This window comes from Salvelinus sp. IW2-2015, linkage group LG6.2 (assembly GCF_002910315.2).
Source record: "Salvelinus sp. IW2-2015 linkage group LG6.2, ASM291031v2, whole genome shotgun sequence".
In the NCBI taxonomy this organism is placed as follows: Eukaryota; Metazoa; Chordata; class Actinopteri; order Salmoniformes; family Salmonidae; genus Salvelinus; species Salvelinus sp. IW2-2015.
The window spans coordinates 929,731-947,098 of record NC_036846.1 but is presented as its reverse complement, the minus strand read 5'-3'; the positions used below and the strand labels follow the sequence as shown (position 1 = coordinate 947,098).

At 43.9% G+C, this 17,368-nt stretch overlaps 1 protein-coding gene across 1 annotated transcript; it reads left to right on the top strand.

The window, feature by feature from the left end:
- Window positions 1-2,516: 2,516 nt before the first annotated feature.
- LOC111965617 (ubiquitin-conjugating enzyme E2 K) lies at window positions 2,517-15,368 on the top strand. Its single transcript, XM_023989771.2, has 7 exons — window positions 2,517-2,920; window positions 10,883-10,976; window positions 11,198-11,256; window positions 11,394-11,476; window positions 11,590-11,689; window positions 14,421-14,549; window positions 14,723-15,368. Exons 1-7 carry the CDS (start codon window positions 2,858-2,860, stop codon window positions 14,795-14,797), a joined length of 603 nt encoding a protein of 200 aa, XP_023845539.1. The 5' UTR covers window positions 2,517-2,857; the 3' UTR covers window positions 14,798-15,368.
- Window positions 15,369-17,368: the final 2,000 nt, after the last annotated feature.

Sequence of the window (17,368 nt, the reverse complement as noted above, 5' to 3'; positions counted from 1 at the left end):
AAAAATTCACACAGAACACCGGATAAGACAGAAAGTACTCCAGATATAAACAGACTGACCCTAGCCCCGCGACACATAAACTAATGCAGCATAAATACTGAAGGCTGAGACAGGAGGGGTCAGGAGACACTGTGGCCCCATCCGATGATACCCCCGGACAGGGCCAAACAGGAAGGATATAACCCCACCCACTTTGCCAAGGCACAGCCCCCACACCACTAGAGGGATATCTTCAACACCAACTTACCATCCTGAGACAAGGCCGAGTATAGCCCACAAAGATCTCCGCCACGGCACAACCCAAGGGGGGACGCCAACCCAGACAGGAAGAACACGTCAGTGACTCAACCCACTCAAGTGACGCACCCTCCTAGGGACGGCATGAAAGAGCACCAGTAAACCAGTGACTCAGCCCCTGTAATAGGGTTAGAGGAGAGAATCCCAGTGGAGAGAGGGGAACCGGCCAGGCAGAGACAGCAAGGGAGGTTCGTTGCTCCAGAGCCTTTCCATTCACCTTCACACTCCTAGGCCAGACTACACTCAATCATAGGACCTACTGAAGAGAATGAGTCTTCAATAAAGACTTAAAGGTTGAGACCGAGTCTGCATCTCTCACATGGGTAGGTAGACCATTCCATATAAAATTGAGATCTATAGGAGAAAGCCCTGCCTCCAGCTGTTTGCTTAGAAATTCTAGGGACAATTAGGAGGCCTGCGTCTGTTGACCGTAGCGTACGTGTAGGTATGTACGGCAGGACCAACTCCTGCCGTACATAGGTAGGAAGATAGGTAGGAGCAAGCACATGTAACGCTTTGTAGGTTAACAGTAAAACCTTGAAATCAGCCCTTGCCTTAACAGGAAGCCAGTGTAGGGAGGCTAGCACTGGAGTAATATGATCAAATTTTTTGGTTCTTGTCAGGATTCTAGCAGCCGTATTTAGCACTAACTGAAGTTTATTTAGTGCTTTATCCGGGTAGCCGGAAAGTAGAGCATTGCAGTAGTCTAAACCTAGAAGTAACAAAAGCATGGAACATTTTTCTGCATCATTTTTGGACAGAAAATGTCAGATTTTTGCAATGTTACGTAGATGGAAAAAAAGCTGTCCTTGAAACAGTCTTGATATGTTCGTCAAAAGAGAGATCAGGGTCCGAAGTAACGCCGAGTCCTTCACAGTTTTATTTGAGACGACCTTACAACCATCAAGATTAAGGCCATGTTCTGTTATAATCTCCACCCGGCACAGCCAGAAGAGGACTGGCCACCCCTCATAGCCTGGTTCCTCTCTAGGTTTCTTCCTAGGTTTTGGCCTTTCTAGGGAGTTTTTCCTAGCCACCGTGCTTCTACACCTGCATTGCTTGCTGTTTGGGGTTTTAGGCTGGGTTTCTGTACAGCACTTTGAGATATCAGCTGATGTACGAAGGGCTATATAAATACATTTGATTTGATTTGATTTGCAGGCTTTGATTTTGGCCTGCAACAGTTTTAATGATCTGCTTTTCCTTATTTTTTATTTTTTTTGCCTTTGCAATTGCTGGCTAACATAAACCCTCCCACTGGGCAAACCCTGGTTGAAAAGAAATGTCTCAGACTGATTTGTAATAGACTGTTATAGGCCCAATTAAAAAAGTAAACATTGGCTGTTGATTACATCACATTTTCTTACATGGTGGGGTCCTGAATTTTTTTAATAAAAAGTTTGGAAACCCCCAGAGTAGAGGATGCATTAGTACCATTGTTTCACCACAGAGTCTAGTTTGTAACTTCAGTAATATGCAAAATGACTGACATATGATACGTCATCTTGAGTTGTCATGTAATGATGTGTCATCTCCACATGAAACAGTTTTTCTAGTTATAGGCAGTGAAAGACCACAAATACAAATTAGGAAATGCTTTGTTATGACAGATTAATAGAATAACCTTTGACCTTGTTCTCATCCATCATGATCAAGACTGGGGTGTATTCATTACATCTTGCAACGGAACCCGTCTACGTTTAAGAACCAAACGTAAGCAAACAGAGCAAACGGAATGAAACTGTGAGGGCCCTACCTGAATTTGTCCAATAGAAACTCTCATTTTCGTTGTAAAACGTTTTTCATTGGAGTAAACGGTTTCTGTTATAAAACTTTTGCAATTGCAACAAACTTTTGCAACAGAATTGGCGTAATGAATACACCCCAGGGTTTATGGAGGTATACAGTGAACCTTATTTATAMGTGTCCCAGATACATACTTTTCTATAGGTAGGTTCTGAATGTTGCATCATTGATGATAAGAAGTGAGGTCCAGGTAACAATAAATATAATGTACATTGTCATTATTTATTAATGATCAATGAACGTTTACCTTGGACAACATAATCAAGCAAATGTATGCCTGTTTTTCATTATCCACTCATGCCAGTACGTCTACCAGTTATTGCAGACATAAGAAGCCTCTCTAAAATGTAATAATGACAGGGAGGGTACCAATGTTGTAGAAATCACATGACCCGCATTTCAGCGTGCATGTAGTTGGTATTAAAATGTTTCCAGGACCACCTTCTGTCCACTGCGTACATAGTGGCAATATTGCGAGAAAATACAGTCCCTCGGCTCTTTTGTAACTAGCRTTATATTTGATGACATCCGGGCTCGGTCACGTTCCCGTAGAACTTAGCAATTAGTGGCCGTAGCTAGCTGTACCTTGCAGCTGTTATTATTGCTCCGATCCAAAAGTGACAGAGGCAGAGAACGAAAGTGCGAGGGGGACTGCGAATTCGCTGGGTTAGCTAGCTAAGTAGGAGGGCTGAAGCCAAGTAAGGCCTGTGACCGAGAGGATCGTGTTCCCTTCCTACAGAAACACGGCGAAATCATGGCCAACATCGCGGTTCAAAGGATAAAACGGGAATTTAAAGAGGTTCTCAAAAGCGAGGAGGTGGGTTATTTATTTTCTTCAATCGACCGTGAATGCAACGCTAGGTAGCTAGCAACGTTAGCAGAGTTTGTGTCAAACATGATTGCCTGTTGTTGGAAAGTAGTGTTTTGTTAGCTAACAGCTAGATAGCGGTACCAGCTGTTAACAAAAGCGAAGGACAAGGCGCTAGCTGGCTTGCAAGCGAAGGCCAATGAAGGAAAATGTGACTGGCTTTTTGCTAACTACGTTATCGTTAGTTATGGCTGCTAGCCTACAGGAAACCCCCTGCCTGGATGCCAGCTACTACTATACAGATAGTGTTTCTAGCGAAGGTAGCAACCTAGTTAGGCCAGGGGTAGTGAAATAAGCCACGCAAATACGCTCACCCTGGCTTGATATGATTAGAGTTGAAGACGTTAGATATCTGGTTATTTAGCCAACAAGCTAGCTAAAAAGTATATTTGCCACACACCGCTAACGATATGTTACCACCAATGATTGTTATATACATAATTGGTTACCACCAGGGTGTAACTTCTGCCGCAGAGGGTTCGAAAGCTAACGTTAATGTGACATTTTCTACCTGTCCTGTTGCAGGCTAGGTTGAAGAGAAATCATCATCAAATATTAGAAATACATGGTTTGGTTCAGGTGTTATACTTTGCATTCCATGTTATAGATGCTTCTCCCAGAAACACAGAACACTTTATTTCATGAGGATAGGATTTACCATACATCTTATTTTCAAGTTATTGAAAAAGGTCCCGGACAGGTCCATGTTAATCCCTAGTCGATAAAGGCATCAAATCACCTGTCTGGATTCTTAAATTCAACATGTTTTGTCCAATATCTCAAGATAGGGTGGTTATATTGTTATGACGTCTTTTCAGTTCAAATGCTATACTATGTAAATGTGGCAGTACGGAATACATAATTACAATAATGTAGTTTTATGCAAAACAGAGTTTGTAACAATTTTAACCAATTTATGAAATTAGAATACCACTTATTATACTACTTTTTGCAAATTAGATACTTAATACACCCCYCYYCCCCCCCCCCCACACACACACACACACACACACACAGCCTAACACAGATGAACACTTCTCACCTAAGTCTGAACTGTAACAAAGAAGGTTCCTAGTTGGATAACATAGTTTACTTCTACGGTAGGCCTACATCCGAGTTGGGTTACATTGTAATGTTATTTTTGGTGTTGATGAGTTACTCTGGTGATGGGAGGATAAACTGCAGCAAATAGTTAGCCTAAGCACAGAACAGAGTGAGCATCATGCAAGAACCAGCTGCACAAAAGACAAGATGGGACATATTTTCAATTCACTGGTATTTAGCTATGTTTTTATTGATTGTAGGCTGTAGCCACTGAATTCTGGTAGTTTTTACTTGAAAGAATAAAACCATTAATCACAAAATTTGCCACTGGCACAATACAGCCAATGACGCGCAGTGCTGCCGCTCTTCTGGCTCGTTGTCTCAGCGAACGGCGTAAGGCACTCCCCACACAGCTAGCACTAGTCATAGAAATGGGGGTGGCGAAATGTGATTTTGGACCAATCCCTCACAACCCATACATCAAAATGTAGATGCGAAGCTCTACTTTGTAACCTGCTGTTTTCCCCCATGTCTCTGAAAACATCTGAATGATAGAAGAAAAAAAGTTTTACATTATACTCAACAAAAATATTAACGCAACATGCAACAGAGGCGTTAGAGGTGGCTTATGGTAGAGAAATTAACATAAATTATTTGTCAACAGCTCTGGTGGACATTCCTGCAGTCAGCATGCTCCCTACAAAACTTGAGACGTCTGTGGCATTGTGTTATGTGACAAAACTGCACAATTTAGAATTTACTTTTGTCACCAGCACAAAGTGCACCTGAGTAATGATCATGCTGTTTAATCATGTTCTTGATATACCAAACCTGTCAGGTGGATGGATTATCTTGGCAAAGGAGAAATGCTTACTAACAGGGATGTAAACAAATTGTGCACAATTTGAGAGAAAAGCTTTTTGTGTGTATGGAAAATCTCTGGGATATTTTATTTCAGCTCATGAAACATGGGACCAGCACTTTACATATTGCGTGTATATTTTGTTCAGTGTAGTTCAGTCAAGACGTCCGTTGACCGTGAAACACCCTCAGGATTTTCCCATAGCTCTTGGCAATACAATGTCACATCGATCTTACTCTAGGTTGAGGAATACCCATCGCAATTATAAACACAACGATTTGTAGAGTTTCACTAAAAGGGTTGGCCCACAGATTTGAATGTTCTTGGCACAGTATTGGGATTTTTACTGCCACATTGTTTTCAAATGATTTATGTATTTTGAAGACCACATAATTTACATTTTGGGTGCGTTCGTAAATTTGCWCTGGCTATCTACTCCGATTTCAGAGCACTCTTGTCTGAGTGTGCCAGAGCGCAGAATAGCTGATGAATTTACAAACGTTTAACAGCTGTTGAATATGGCCGGTGTCAGTAAACGTCACCAAAAAAGCTCAATTAAATTGCTGCCAGCAGCACACTTACAGTCGTCAATGCTCTGGATAACATAAAAACAGCTCTGCTAGGGCAAGTAAAACGGTCAGTGAGGTGTTCTCTTGTTTATGTCTGGAAGTAGCTAGCGAACGTTAGCCGGTTAGCTTGGATGCTTGACTGCCGTTGTGAGGTCAGAACGCTCGGATCAACCCCACTCCTCGGCCAGAGCGTTCAGTGTGCGCTCTGAACTGTCCTAGAGCGAAATGCTCTGACTTTACGAACGGAAAATCTGACAACGCACTGAATATACAAACGCCCAGAGCGCACTCTGGCACTCCAGATTGAATTTACAAACACACCTTTAGTGAAAACAGATTTTTTTACTGCAGTATTTTGTAGAATTATTGCATTGCGTCCATTGTTTGTTGGGTCACCTAACACCCAACTAATATCAACATTTATATTTAGTTTTGCAGAAATTATTTGCCTTCTATAAGTTAAGAAATATTGCCTGGTGTCTTGTCATTCTGTTGTCAAAAACCCACATCTTTAAGTTATTTTCTAGTTTCTCTCCCTCATGAGGAGGGAGGATAATGAAACTTCACAGAAATAACAAGTAAAGGTAGACCTACCAATTAGTTTGTTTTTACTGATACAAATGTGGTTCATGATTTATGAAGTAATTCAAATGCATTATTCTGTTACCAAATCGGTAACAGAATGACAAAAAAAATCTGTTAACCGAATGACTGCAAACTGAATCGGAGACAATGGAAGTTCATAGTCACAAACCAAAGGAGGTTGGTGACTCCTTAATTGGGTAGAATGGGCTTGTGGTAACGGCTGGAGCAGAATGAGTGGAATGGTATCAAATGCAAACATATGGTTTCCATGTGTTTGATGCCATTCCCATTCGCTCTGTTCCAGCCATTATCATGAGCCATCCTACCCTCGGCAGCCTCCACTGCCGCAAACCCAGTAGTGTAGTGCGATCTTATTTAGGTGATGGAGCGCAATTTTTGTTTATGACGTTCTTTCCTTTTGTACCGACAGATGTAACCTATTGAATAGCCTATCATTAAAGAAAATGCATCCTCCAATTGCAAATTGCCTATACCCACACATAGATTGTCTCATGTTTTCTATTTTTAATACCCTCCAATACCAGGTTAGGCATAGGCTACCTAATTTCAAAATAGGCCGTCACTGTCAATCGCGAATGATAATTCTTCACGTTTTACTGGTGACACGTCAACTGCGTCTGCGTGCAAATCCATTTGACTGATCTCATGGGAATATGCATTTAGATGCTCTTGAATTACTGTTTCGTGAGCAGATTAGAGCAGATGCGTTTTCTTGCATTTTGTTTCAGTCGAAGCATGTGTACCGCCTAGTGGCGCGCTCGGTTGAGTTTTGGCGCACACCAGAAAAATGGACTACGCTGCTTCAGCTAACCATCGTAAAATCTCATTAGAAATGAGGTGTTTTTGGTGTAACAGTAATGTTCTAGGCCTGATATGCTATTGTAGTCGGTTCTGTTATGTAAAATGCTAATTAGTCGTTGATCTTGCGAGACATTGATTAAGCTTTTGTCTAACTTTACTAAACGAGCACCATGGTGTGAAGTGATGACCTGTTTGTAATAATAAGTGATGAGTAGGACTATTAGGCGTAGTGTTTATTTGAAGCGGTTGGTGCTGAAAGGACGGCACCAGTGAAAGAGTGTGACCCGGCTCTACGTATTTTACCCGGCTCTATGGATGTGAATCAGTGACACCACCCCTGGTTAGAGGGGAATAACGCAGCCCAAGAGTTAACGCCCACACGGGAACTTTATTATAAACACACTGAGGAAGATGAACATGGGATGTACACTACATGACCAAAAGTATGTGGACACCTAATCGGGGGACATCTCATTCCAAAATCATGTGCATTCATTTGGAGTTGGTCCCCCCCTTTGCTGCTATAACAGCCTCCACTCTTCTGGGAAGGATTTCCACTAGATGTTGGAGCATTGCTGCAGGGACATGCTTTCATTCAGACACGAGCRTTAGTGTGGTTGGGCACTGATATTGGACGATTAGGCCTGGCTTGCAGTCGGTGTTCCAATTCATCGCCAAGGTGTTCGATGGGGTTGAGATCAGGGCTTTGTGCAGGCTAGTCAAGTTCTTCCACACCGATCTCAACAAACCATTTCTGTATGGACTTTGCTTTGTGCACACGGGCATTGTCATGCTGACACAGGAAAGGGCCTTCCCCAAACTGTTGCCCCAAAGTTGGAAGCACAGGATCATCTAGAATGTAATTGTATGCTGTACCGTTAAGATTTCCCTTCCCTGGAACTAAGGGGTCTACCCTGAACCATGAACAACATCCCCAGACCATTATTCCTCCTCCACCAAACTTTACAGTTGGCACTATGCATTCGGGCATGTAGCGCTCACCTAGCATCCGCCAAACCCAGATTTGTCCGTCAGACTGCCAGATGGTGAAGCGTTATTCATCACTCCAGAGAATGCATTTCCACTGCTCCAAAGTCCAATGGCGGCGAGCTTTACACCACAACAGCTGAAACTTGGTATTGCGCACAGTGATCTTAGCCCTGTGTGTGGCTGCTCAGCCATAGAAACCCATTTCATGAAGCTCCCAACGAACAGTTGTTGTGCTGACGTTGTTTCCAGAGGCAGGTTTGGAACTCTGTAGTGAGTGTTGCAACTGAGGACAGACAATTTTTACGCGCTTCAACACTCGGCGGTTCCGTTCTGTGAGCTTGTGTGGCCTACCACTTCGCGGCTGAGCCGTTGTTGCTCCAAGACGTTTCCACTTCACAATAACAGCACGTACAGTTGACCGGGGCAGCTAAAGCAGGGAAGACATTTGATGAACTGACTTGTTGGAAAGGCGGCATCCTATGACTGTGTCACATTGAAAGGCACGGAGCCCCTTAATAAGCAGGGCCCCACAGAGGCGGGCCAGGATGTCCCCTGTGTCCATGGCCCGGGAGGTGAGCAGGCTCAGCGGCTCCCCAACTGAGGCAGGCCAGGCCTCGGCAGCGGAGAGCAGGCGCGGCAGCGGTTCCTCCACAGAGGCGGGCTGTGCCCCAGTGCACGAACCAGAGGTGGACCCAGGGCAAGCCCCAGAGAAGGTCCCAACGGTAGACCCAGAGTTCAGGCCAATAATGGTGAATCCAAGGCAGATGGTGGATCAGCTCAGACCCCAGGAGCAGGAATAGGTAGTGCCCCTGGGACAGGACACTGGGTGGTGAAGTCTGGGTGGTCGGCCCCAATGAGGTCTGTTGTGTCCCCCACAGTTGAGGGTTGAGTCCAGCAGGACCAGGACTGGAGCTGGGTCAGGTGGTGCACGCTGGGGACCCAGGGCTGGTTCTGTGTCAGGTAAAGCTGTACTATCAGTAGCTGGTGACACCAGTGTGGCTGTGTCCCCCCCATGGGCACAGGTCATGCCTGGACCGCTCATCGGAGGTAGCAGCAGACCGGTCCGGTGCTGCTGGAGGGTCCCCTACTGCAGGGACAGAGTGTCGGATGGACAGACAGGCTCGCCGTGTAGCTTTGACTGGTGATGATCTGGCGGCAGTGAGGAATAGGGTCCAGCCAGCGACAGGCTCACTACCGTGTGGCAATGCTGCTGCAATCACATAGGAGAGGGTGTCCCCCAGACTCCACAATGGTGGAGGGGGGAATCGGGAATGACATCTGTTGTGGGCTCAGTCACTGTTTTGCAGACAACTCCTGAGGATCGGCGGGGGGCGAGGACATGACGTGTCCCTGCCCGGTCTCAGCCGCAGCCGTGCCCGACAACGGTGCCAGGACCGGAGAAGCAATATAGTCACACCCGATGGTCACAGTCACACCTGGCAACGGTGCCGGAGCCGAAGAGACACATTCCTGCTGCCGTCCTTCATATGACTGTCCGACGTTCTCTACTGCAACCTGTTGGAGAGGGCTCCCCTGACAGGATGAACCCTGGGACCTGGTCTTCTGTTGCATAATATTCTGTTCAATACGGGCGAAACTACTCCCTATGACGTATGCAGCCGTGTCCAATGCACTGCAACTCCCTGGTACTCCCGATGTAGAAGAATAAGTCCCACGCTGCGTTGTTGGGGACGCGGCCCCACTTGGTGCGGAGTAGTGTCCCAGAGGTGGAGGAGAAGGGACCATACCCCCAGAGTCATACTCCACTTGTGGTGTTGAAGGATAGMTCTGCCATTCGGCTTGTTCAGGAACAAACAACAATTTGCAGTATAGCCTTATAGGGCTATGACCACATGCTATAGCCTAATGTAAACACAAATACATATAGCTGAATGATTGCACTGTTTGCAAGGAGAGCTTTAGTTGCGAGTAGGCATTTCATTGTATTGTGTGGCTTACACTACGCTGGAACATAAATAAATGTTGATTTGATTAGCTAGAACACCTTACATGATTTTATTCTGTGATAGGGTCAATTGTATTTGCATATATTAAACATGCCATCACATCTATTGACCATTACAACGTGAAATTGCAGGAAATTCATTTTAAACAGCCAATTGATTATCAGGCTGTTGGTGTGGCGTATTCAGGCGTCTTGATAAACTATAACCTAAATGCATTTATTCCACATTTCCAGTTGCCCACCCTGACATACCAAGCTAGAACGGACCCTGCGTCTCATCCAATAGCCAATACAGTGTAAATATCCCAAGCAGGGTTACAGCAACTTCCAGAGAGGGTTAGGCTGCTTGGGCTTTGCGGTGTCTACTGGTTTGGGTGTCCTTGGCAGAATGGTGTACCTGTAACCGAGTGATCACACACAGTTCTGGGTTCCACAGCTTAATAGTGTTGCAYGGTATACTGAAACTTGGGTAGTTTTTTGATACTATGAAATAAAAAATAAAAAAAATGTTTCGGTTCAAAATTTTATTTTTTACTTTCGGTACTTCTGTCAAATGTGTCTCACGGATCAAGCCTGTCTATCAGCGCAGCCGACCACTTATTATAGCGCACCGTGCCTGGTCCACTTACGCATTGCTAGGCTGCACTGGGAGTCTGGCATACATCATGTTAGCTCCCCACTCATACTGCACAGAAGTTAACACACTTGAATAATGCGACACGGCATGTAGAAATGTTCATAACTGTTTGCAAAATAATTTCCCTACAGGCTAGAACACTTCACGATGCAAGAAGATACCGGTAGCTTTTGGCCCTCTTGGATATCGTATCAGAATCTGTAGCACGAGTCACTACTTTCAAACGTCCCAATGTTGCTTGTGATCAAGGTATCTGTCATACTCAAGTGCAAGGAGACCGATCATGTGAAAGTATTAGTTCTCACTTTTCCGTGAGAATGTCTGTGTTGAGAGGTAGTTGGGATGAGGTACCCTCTGACGGAGACCCCTCCTTTCCGTACACCCTGGCCCGTGCTCTGTGACAGAACTAACTGATGACCTCTCTTCTCTCTGACAGACGAGTAAAAACCAGATAAAAGTGGACCTGGTGGATGAGAACTTCACAGAGCTGAAGGGGGAGATCGCAGGGCCACCGGATACACCGTATGAAGGTGAGAGGCCCAGGGGAGGTTATTGTCGTCTATTCAGACAGACCTGACTGCTTTACCTGGGACAGACTCGCCTGGGGTTTACTTGAGGGCTGAGGCAGACTACCTGACTTACCACAATAGGATTCAGAGCACTTTTACCTCGAGTGAGCGTGGTTCATGTCATGCAAAAGGATACAGATTTCTTGCTGTGATTTAAATATTTTCCCCAAAAATGTTTTCAGGTGGTAGATATCAACTAGAAATAAAAATTCCAGAAACATATCCCTTCAATCCACCAAAGGTAGGTGGGTGTGTGTGTGTATCAAACATATTCTGATGTTTGACATTCAGTTGTGGATTTTGTCAACATTGGCCTGTGCCAGGGTGAAGTCCTTGCTAATTTATTTGCTTGTTTATGTGCTTCCCGTGGCCCCCCAGGTACGATTTATCACGAAGATTTGGCATCCCAACATCAGCTCAGTCACAGGTGCAATATGTCTGGACATCCTCAAAGACCAGTGGTGAGTCACTTTATTTCAATACTCTAAAATTCAATTATTTATTTCATTGTCATGTCTTGGTTAAGGCTGATCCCAGGTCTTACTACTCTGTGTACCCTCCGTGTGTCTGACAGGGCGGCAGCTATGACGCTGAGGACAGTGCTGCTGTCACTACAGGCCTTACTGGCAGCTGCAGAACCAGACGACCCACAGGACGCTGTGGTGGCCAATCAAGTGAGAGGAACACTGTGTGCATGTGTGGGAGAGAGAGAGCGTGCATAAGTATGCCTGGAATGTCTTTGTAGATTTTGTCATGTGTTTTTTTAAGACTTGCTCTGTCTCCTCATTGTTTTATTCTGCAATGGGTTGGTCAAAACAAGCATTGTGATTGGTTGAGACGCGTTCTAAGCCAGCCATACTAGAAAAAAAAATGTTTAGCACGGGTAAGCCTATGACGCAAAAATGGGTATCGTGTGTTCTGATCCATCTGAGAAAACCCTGCTCATCCACTGTCCCATCTGCCCAGCCAGCCAATTCATTAAGTTGATCTCCACTGTAAAACGCATCTAGACATTATTTGCTTCTAGCTTAACATTTGGTTTGCAACAAGGGGGGTTTGTTGCAAATGTTGCTGTCTGTCTCTCGACATTTGCAACATTGTGTTGATATTGAAATTCGATCTGCACAGTCCTATTGAGAATTAGTGTCAGGACGAGACAGACATCTTTTCTCAGCCAGTCAAAATCATGAATCAGCATAATCCTCAAACGCTGATTTCTCACAGTGCATTCTGAAAGTATTCAGACCCCTTGACTTTTTCAGCCTTATTATAAAAATGTATTAAATTGTTTTTCACCTCAATCTACACACACTAGCCCATAATGACAAAGAAAAAACTGATTTTTAGATTTTTTTGAAAATTGATAAAATGATGAAATATCACATTTTATTTAAGTATTCAGACCCTTTTGTTGAAGCACCTTTGTCAGCGATTACAGCCTTGAGTCTTCTTGGCAATGACGCTACAAGCTTGGCACACCTGTATTTGGGGGGTTTCTCCCATTCTTCTCTGCAGATCCTCTCAAGCTCTGTCAGGTTGGATGGGGATCGGTGCTGCACAGCTATTTTCAGGTCTCTCCAGAGATGTTCAAGTCCGGGCTCTGTCTGTGCCACTGGAGGACATTCAGAGTCTTGTCCTGAAACCACTCCTTCATTATCTTGGCTCTGTGCTTTGGGTCGTTGTCCTGTTGGAAGGTGAACCTTCGCCCAAGTCTGAGGTCCTGAGCGCTCTGGAGCAGGTTTTTATCAAGGATGTTTTGCTCCGTTCATCTTTCCCTCGATCCTGACTAATCTCCCTCTCCCAGTCCCTGCTGCTGAAAAGCATCCCCACAGCATGATGCTGCCACCAACATGCTTCACTGTGGGGATGGTGCCAGGTTTCCTCCAGATGTGATGCTTGGCATTCAGGCCAAGGAGTTGAGTCTTGGTTTCATCAGATCAGAGAATCTTGTTTTTCATGGTCAGAGTCCTTTAGGTGCTTTTTTGGCAAACTCCAAGCGGGCTGTCATGTGGCTTTTACAGAGGGGTAGCTTCCGTCTGGTCACTCTACCATAAAGGCCTGATTGATGGAGTGTGATTGTGGAGGCCAGGTAAATATGGTCAAATAACCCTTACACAGCCTGAAGGTGTGTTTTGGGTTATTGTCCTGTTGAAAAACAAATGATAGTCCCACTAAGCGCAAACCAGATGGGATGGTGTATCGCTGCAGAATGCTGTGGTAGCCATGCTGGTTAAGTGTGCCTTGAATTCTAAATAAATCAGTGTCAATTCTTGACATTTCCCGAATTGACTGACCTTCATGTCTTAAAGTAATGATGGACTGTCATTTCTCTTTGCTTATTTGAGCTATTCTTGCCAGTATATGAACTTGGTCTTTTACCAAATAGGGCTATCTTCTGTATACCACCCCTACCTTGTCACAACACAACTGATTGGCTCAAACGTATTAAGAAGGCAAGCAATTCCACAAATTAACTTTTAACAAGGCACACCTGTTAATTGAAATGCATTCCAGCTGACTACCTCATGAAGCTGGTTGAGAGAATGCCAAGAGTGTGCAAAGCTGTCATCAAGGCAAAGGGTGGCTACTTTGAATAATGTATTTTGATGTAACACTTTTTTGGTTACTACATGATTCCATATGTGTTCATAGTTTAGATGTCTTCACTATTATTCTACAATGTAGGAAATAGTAAAAAATAAAGAAAAACCTTTGAATGAGTAGGTGTTTGGAAACTTATTTTTAATACATTTGCAAAAATGTCTAAACCTGTTTTTGCTTTGTCATTATGGGGCATTGTGTAGATTGAGGAAATTTTTGAAATGTATTTAATCCGTTTTAGAATAAGGCTGTAACAAAATGTGGAAAAAGTCATCAGGTCTGAATACTTTCCGAATGCACTGTATACAGAGAAATGTCAATAGAAAAACAGGTGAAACGAAATGGAAGGCAGCTATAATTTTTCTAGCTCCAGGGTTTGACGTGACTGTGTTAGCCGTAGTTGGCTAGCTAGCAAGCAAGGGATAAGAGCGTTGCCGGCCAGCATGGCAACGGAAAATTATGAACCAACGACTGGGATATTGAACAGAGTTCACGACTGGGTCGCGTCTCTGGCAGCTTAACCGATAGAATAAACGGCCAGCCGGGTTGGCTAGTAACCATAGATGCGTCGGGACTAGCCTATATTTTTGTTGAGGGATGATATACTAGCTGATGAATAGGTTGATAACCCGTTGTAGAAAAGCAACTGTACACTTGGTTGTGCAAAAAAATAAGAATAACACACAATAAGTGCTAATAAAGTAGTTTTAGCATGCGCTCTCGTCTACAATTGCTTTACTAAATTGTAGCGTAGTGAGGTTTTGTATACTGCCACCTCCAGTGTTGTGTGTTCTCACCCTTTAGTATAAGCAGAACCCAGAGATGTTCAAACAGACGGCCAGACTCTGGTCTCACGTGTACGCCAGCGCCCCCTCCTCCAGTCCAGAGTACACCCGCAAAATAGACAAACTCTGTGCCATGGGCTTTGACAAAGTGAGTGGGCCCCACGAGACTAGCTCTAATGCTGTCTCAGCGGTCGATACCTTCATAACTCATTTACATTTTATTATGGTTCACCAATGGATCTGTTTTGTGTTTGAATACTGTAGCATAGTTATGACTGTGTTTATAAACTTCCTTCTCTACTGTTTGTCCCGTCTCCACAGAATGCAGTAATAGTGGCGTTGTCGTCGAAATCCTGGGACGTGGAGACTGCGACAGAGCTACTGCTCAGTAACTGAGTCTCAACGGCCCCCTGGTCCCAAATCACCCCCGACCCCATCTGACCCCTCCGTACACACCCTCTCCTTCAGTCTCCCTCCATCTGAAGCCCTCCTCTGTTCCTCTGACCCCTCACCTCCACACCTGTTGAATACCCACTCTCAACCTCCTGGCACTTCTCCCCTTAGTCATACTCACCATTGTCTCTGCTCTGTACCACGCTCCAGCTTTCCTGCCATCTTCACATTGGCACTATACCCTTCCATTTCACATACCTCAATCAAATGACTTGAACCAAGTGCCCTTCCTCTGTGCGCATGCTGGACCCCATTCACTCGCTGGCTTTGTCCAAACACTCTTCACTGGCATCCTATTTAACTATACAATCCTTGTACATCAGCTATGACCTTGAAGAAAGTAAGGAAGCAATGTTAGATTGTTTGAACAGAGCCATTTTCTTAATCTCCTCCATCTCCACCCTTTTGGCACTTGCTAGGAAACATTACTGATTTTTTCCTTGCAGTAGCCACATCCGTATCATGTCACCTGTCTTAAGAGTTTTAACTTCCCAAACTCCCCTCCCCAGCCCACTCCATCAGCAGGTAGCCCCACTCCCCTCATGATTCATAATCATCACTCTTTCCTTCCCCTTTTTTATTTGGTTCTTGCCTCCTACAGGAAGACATTTGGATTCCCATTTTTAAAAACAAAGAAAACAGAAAGCGGAAAACGCTCACCTCATTGTTCACCGATAACGTTACTCAAGCAAATTGAGACTGGAAGTTAAAAAAATGTAAAGGTTTGAAAAATATGGCATCCACTGAATAATGCCAACAGAGAAAAAACTGTCAAGAATTCATCTGTAAATAAAGCTATTAAAGTCTGTGTAAATTAATCCAAAATGTGTGTAATGTGTATTATGTGCTTTTAAGAAGAGGTTTTAATATTGTAGAATTATTTTTATGATTTTGTGTGTTTGCATTTGCGTGTGTGATTTAGTAGTCCTCCCTGTGTGTGTGTAAAAAATCTAGGGTGAGAAGCAAAATGTATGATGCTGGGGAAACAGTCTAGTGGGAATTATATACCTGGGAAAAGTAGAACGTGCATATTCATTACAATAGAATTGTGTGCATGTAACCATGCTGCATACATATGCATATTTATTTCAATAAGTGTATTTGTATGCACTGCACCGTCAGTGGCACCAAAGGAATAAATAAATGGGTTCAACCTGTCGGTAAGGATGATTAAAAACCAACATGCTGCTGGATCAGCGCAGGAGAAAGATTGACGTATCGAACAATGGGCTCTCAGTTGCGAAAAAGCCACAGAGCAGATCGTCTGCGTAGTCAGGCGAGAGTTATTAGTCAGAACACAACCAGATGGCAGGGTAGGTAGCATGTGTCTGAGCCAGCCTCGCCAACAAGTCCATCTTTTATCACAGGAGTGGACCTGGCAGTGCTCTCTTTTACCCATAATGCAGCCTGCGTGCCTGCACTGGGAAGAATGCCCCTACAAGCGTGTGTGTATCAGTGTGTCCCTGGGTGTAGTTTATACTGTGTAAGTAGGCCTACACTCTTAGAAAAAAAGGTGCTACGGGTTCTTTGGTTTGTCCCCGTAGGGGAACCCTTTTTGGTGCTAGGTAGAACACTTTGCAAAGGGTTATACCTGGAACCCTCTATGAAGAGTTCTTCCTAGAACACTCTAAAATGGTTCTACCAGCCTTACCCGCATTTTTTTACATTTTTATTATACATTTTTTTTTACATTACATATATAATATGGCTTTTCTTTCAGGGCCTACATTACTGAAACTAACACAGTGGTCAGAAATTCCTGGTTTACAGGCCACATTAGGCCTGCAAGTCACATTATGCTGGCTTGCAAAGTGTAATTCTTATTGGAATCCAGCCAGAGTGATGATATCCAACAAAAGCGGAGGTACATAAAGATGCCTCCATGCACTTACCACAAATGCCTTCAACAGGTTTGCCGTATTGTACATTGCTCTCTGTTACTCTGTTGTATCGTCATTAGCATAGTATACACAATCCCAATTTAAGCTCCAAGACGCAGGCAATTTGAAAAAACTAAAAAGTAGATTTTGCTGATTTTATTGGCGCATTGGACCATGTCGCGGGCCGTAGTTTAAAAACTCCATGGATAATGGTAAAACCATGACGTCATATATGGATTCCCAAATCTTTATGCAACTTCGCCATTTTAACTTTTAATAACCTACATTCAGAATGACTGCCTGGGAGGGAGGATTGTTTATTGAGACTACCTAAATTATGTAAACTGGAATAACCATCTGACCCAGTAATGGGTGACGTTACAAACAGATTGGATTAGTTTAGATAAATGGATGCTATTTATCTACTTATAAGATCAATCAATCAGACAATGTGCATGCAAAAACAGATATTGAAACAAGCAATTCTGAAAATCACCCTGCAATGTACAACTGACTAGGTATCCCCCTTCCCTTTCCCAATAGAGCATGCTGGGATATATGATAATAGTTGGGTGTGGTTTTGAGTGTTACTTTGCACAGAGTAAAAATGACATAATCACACAACTCTGGTTAT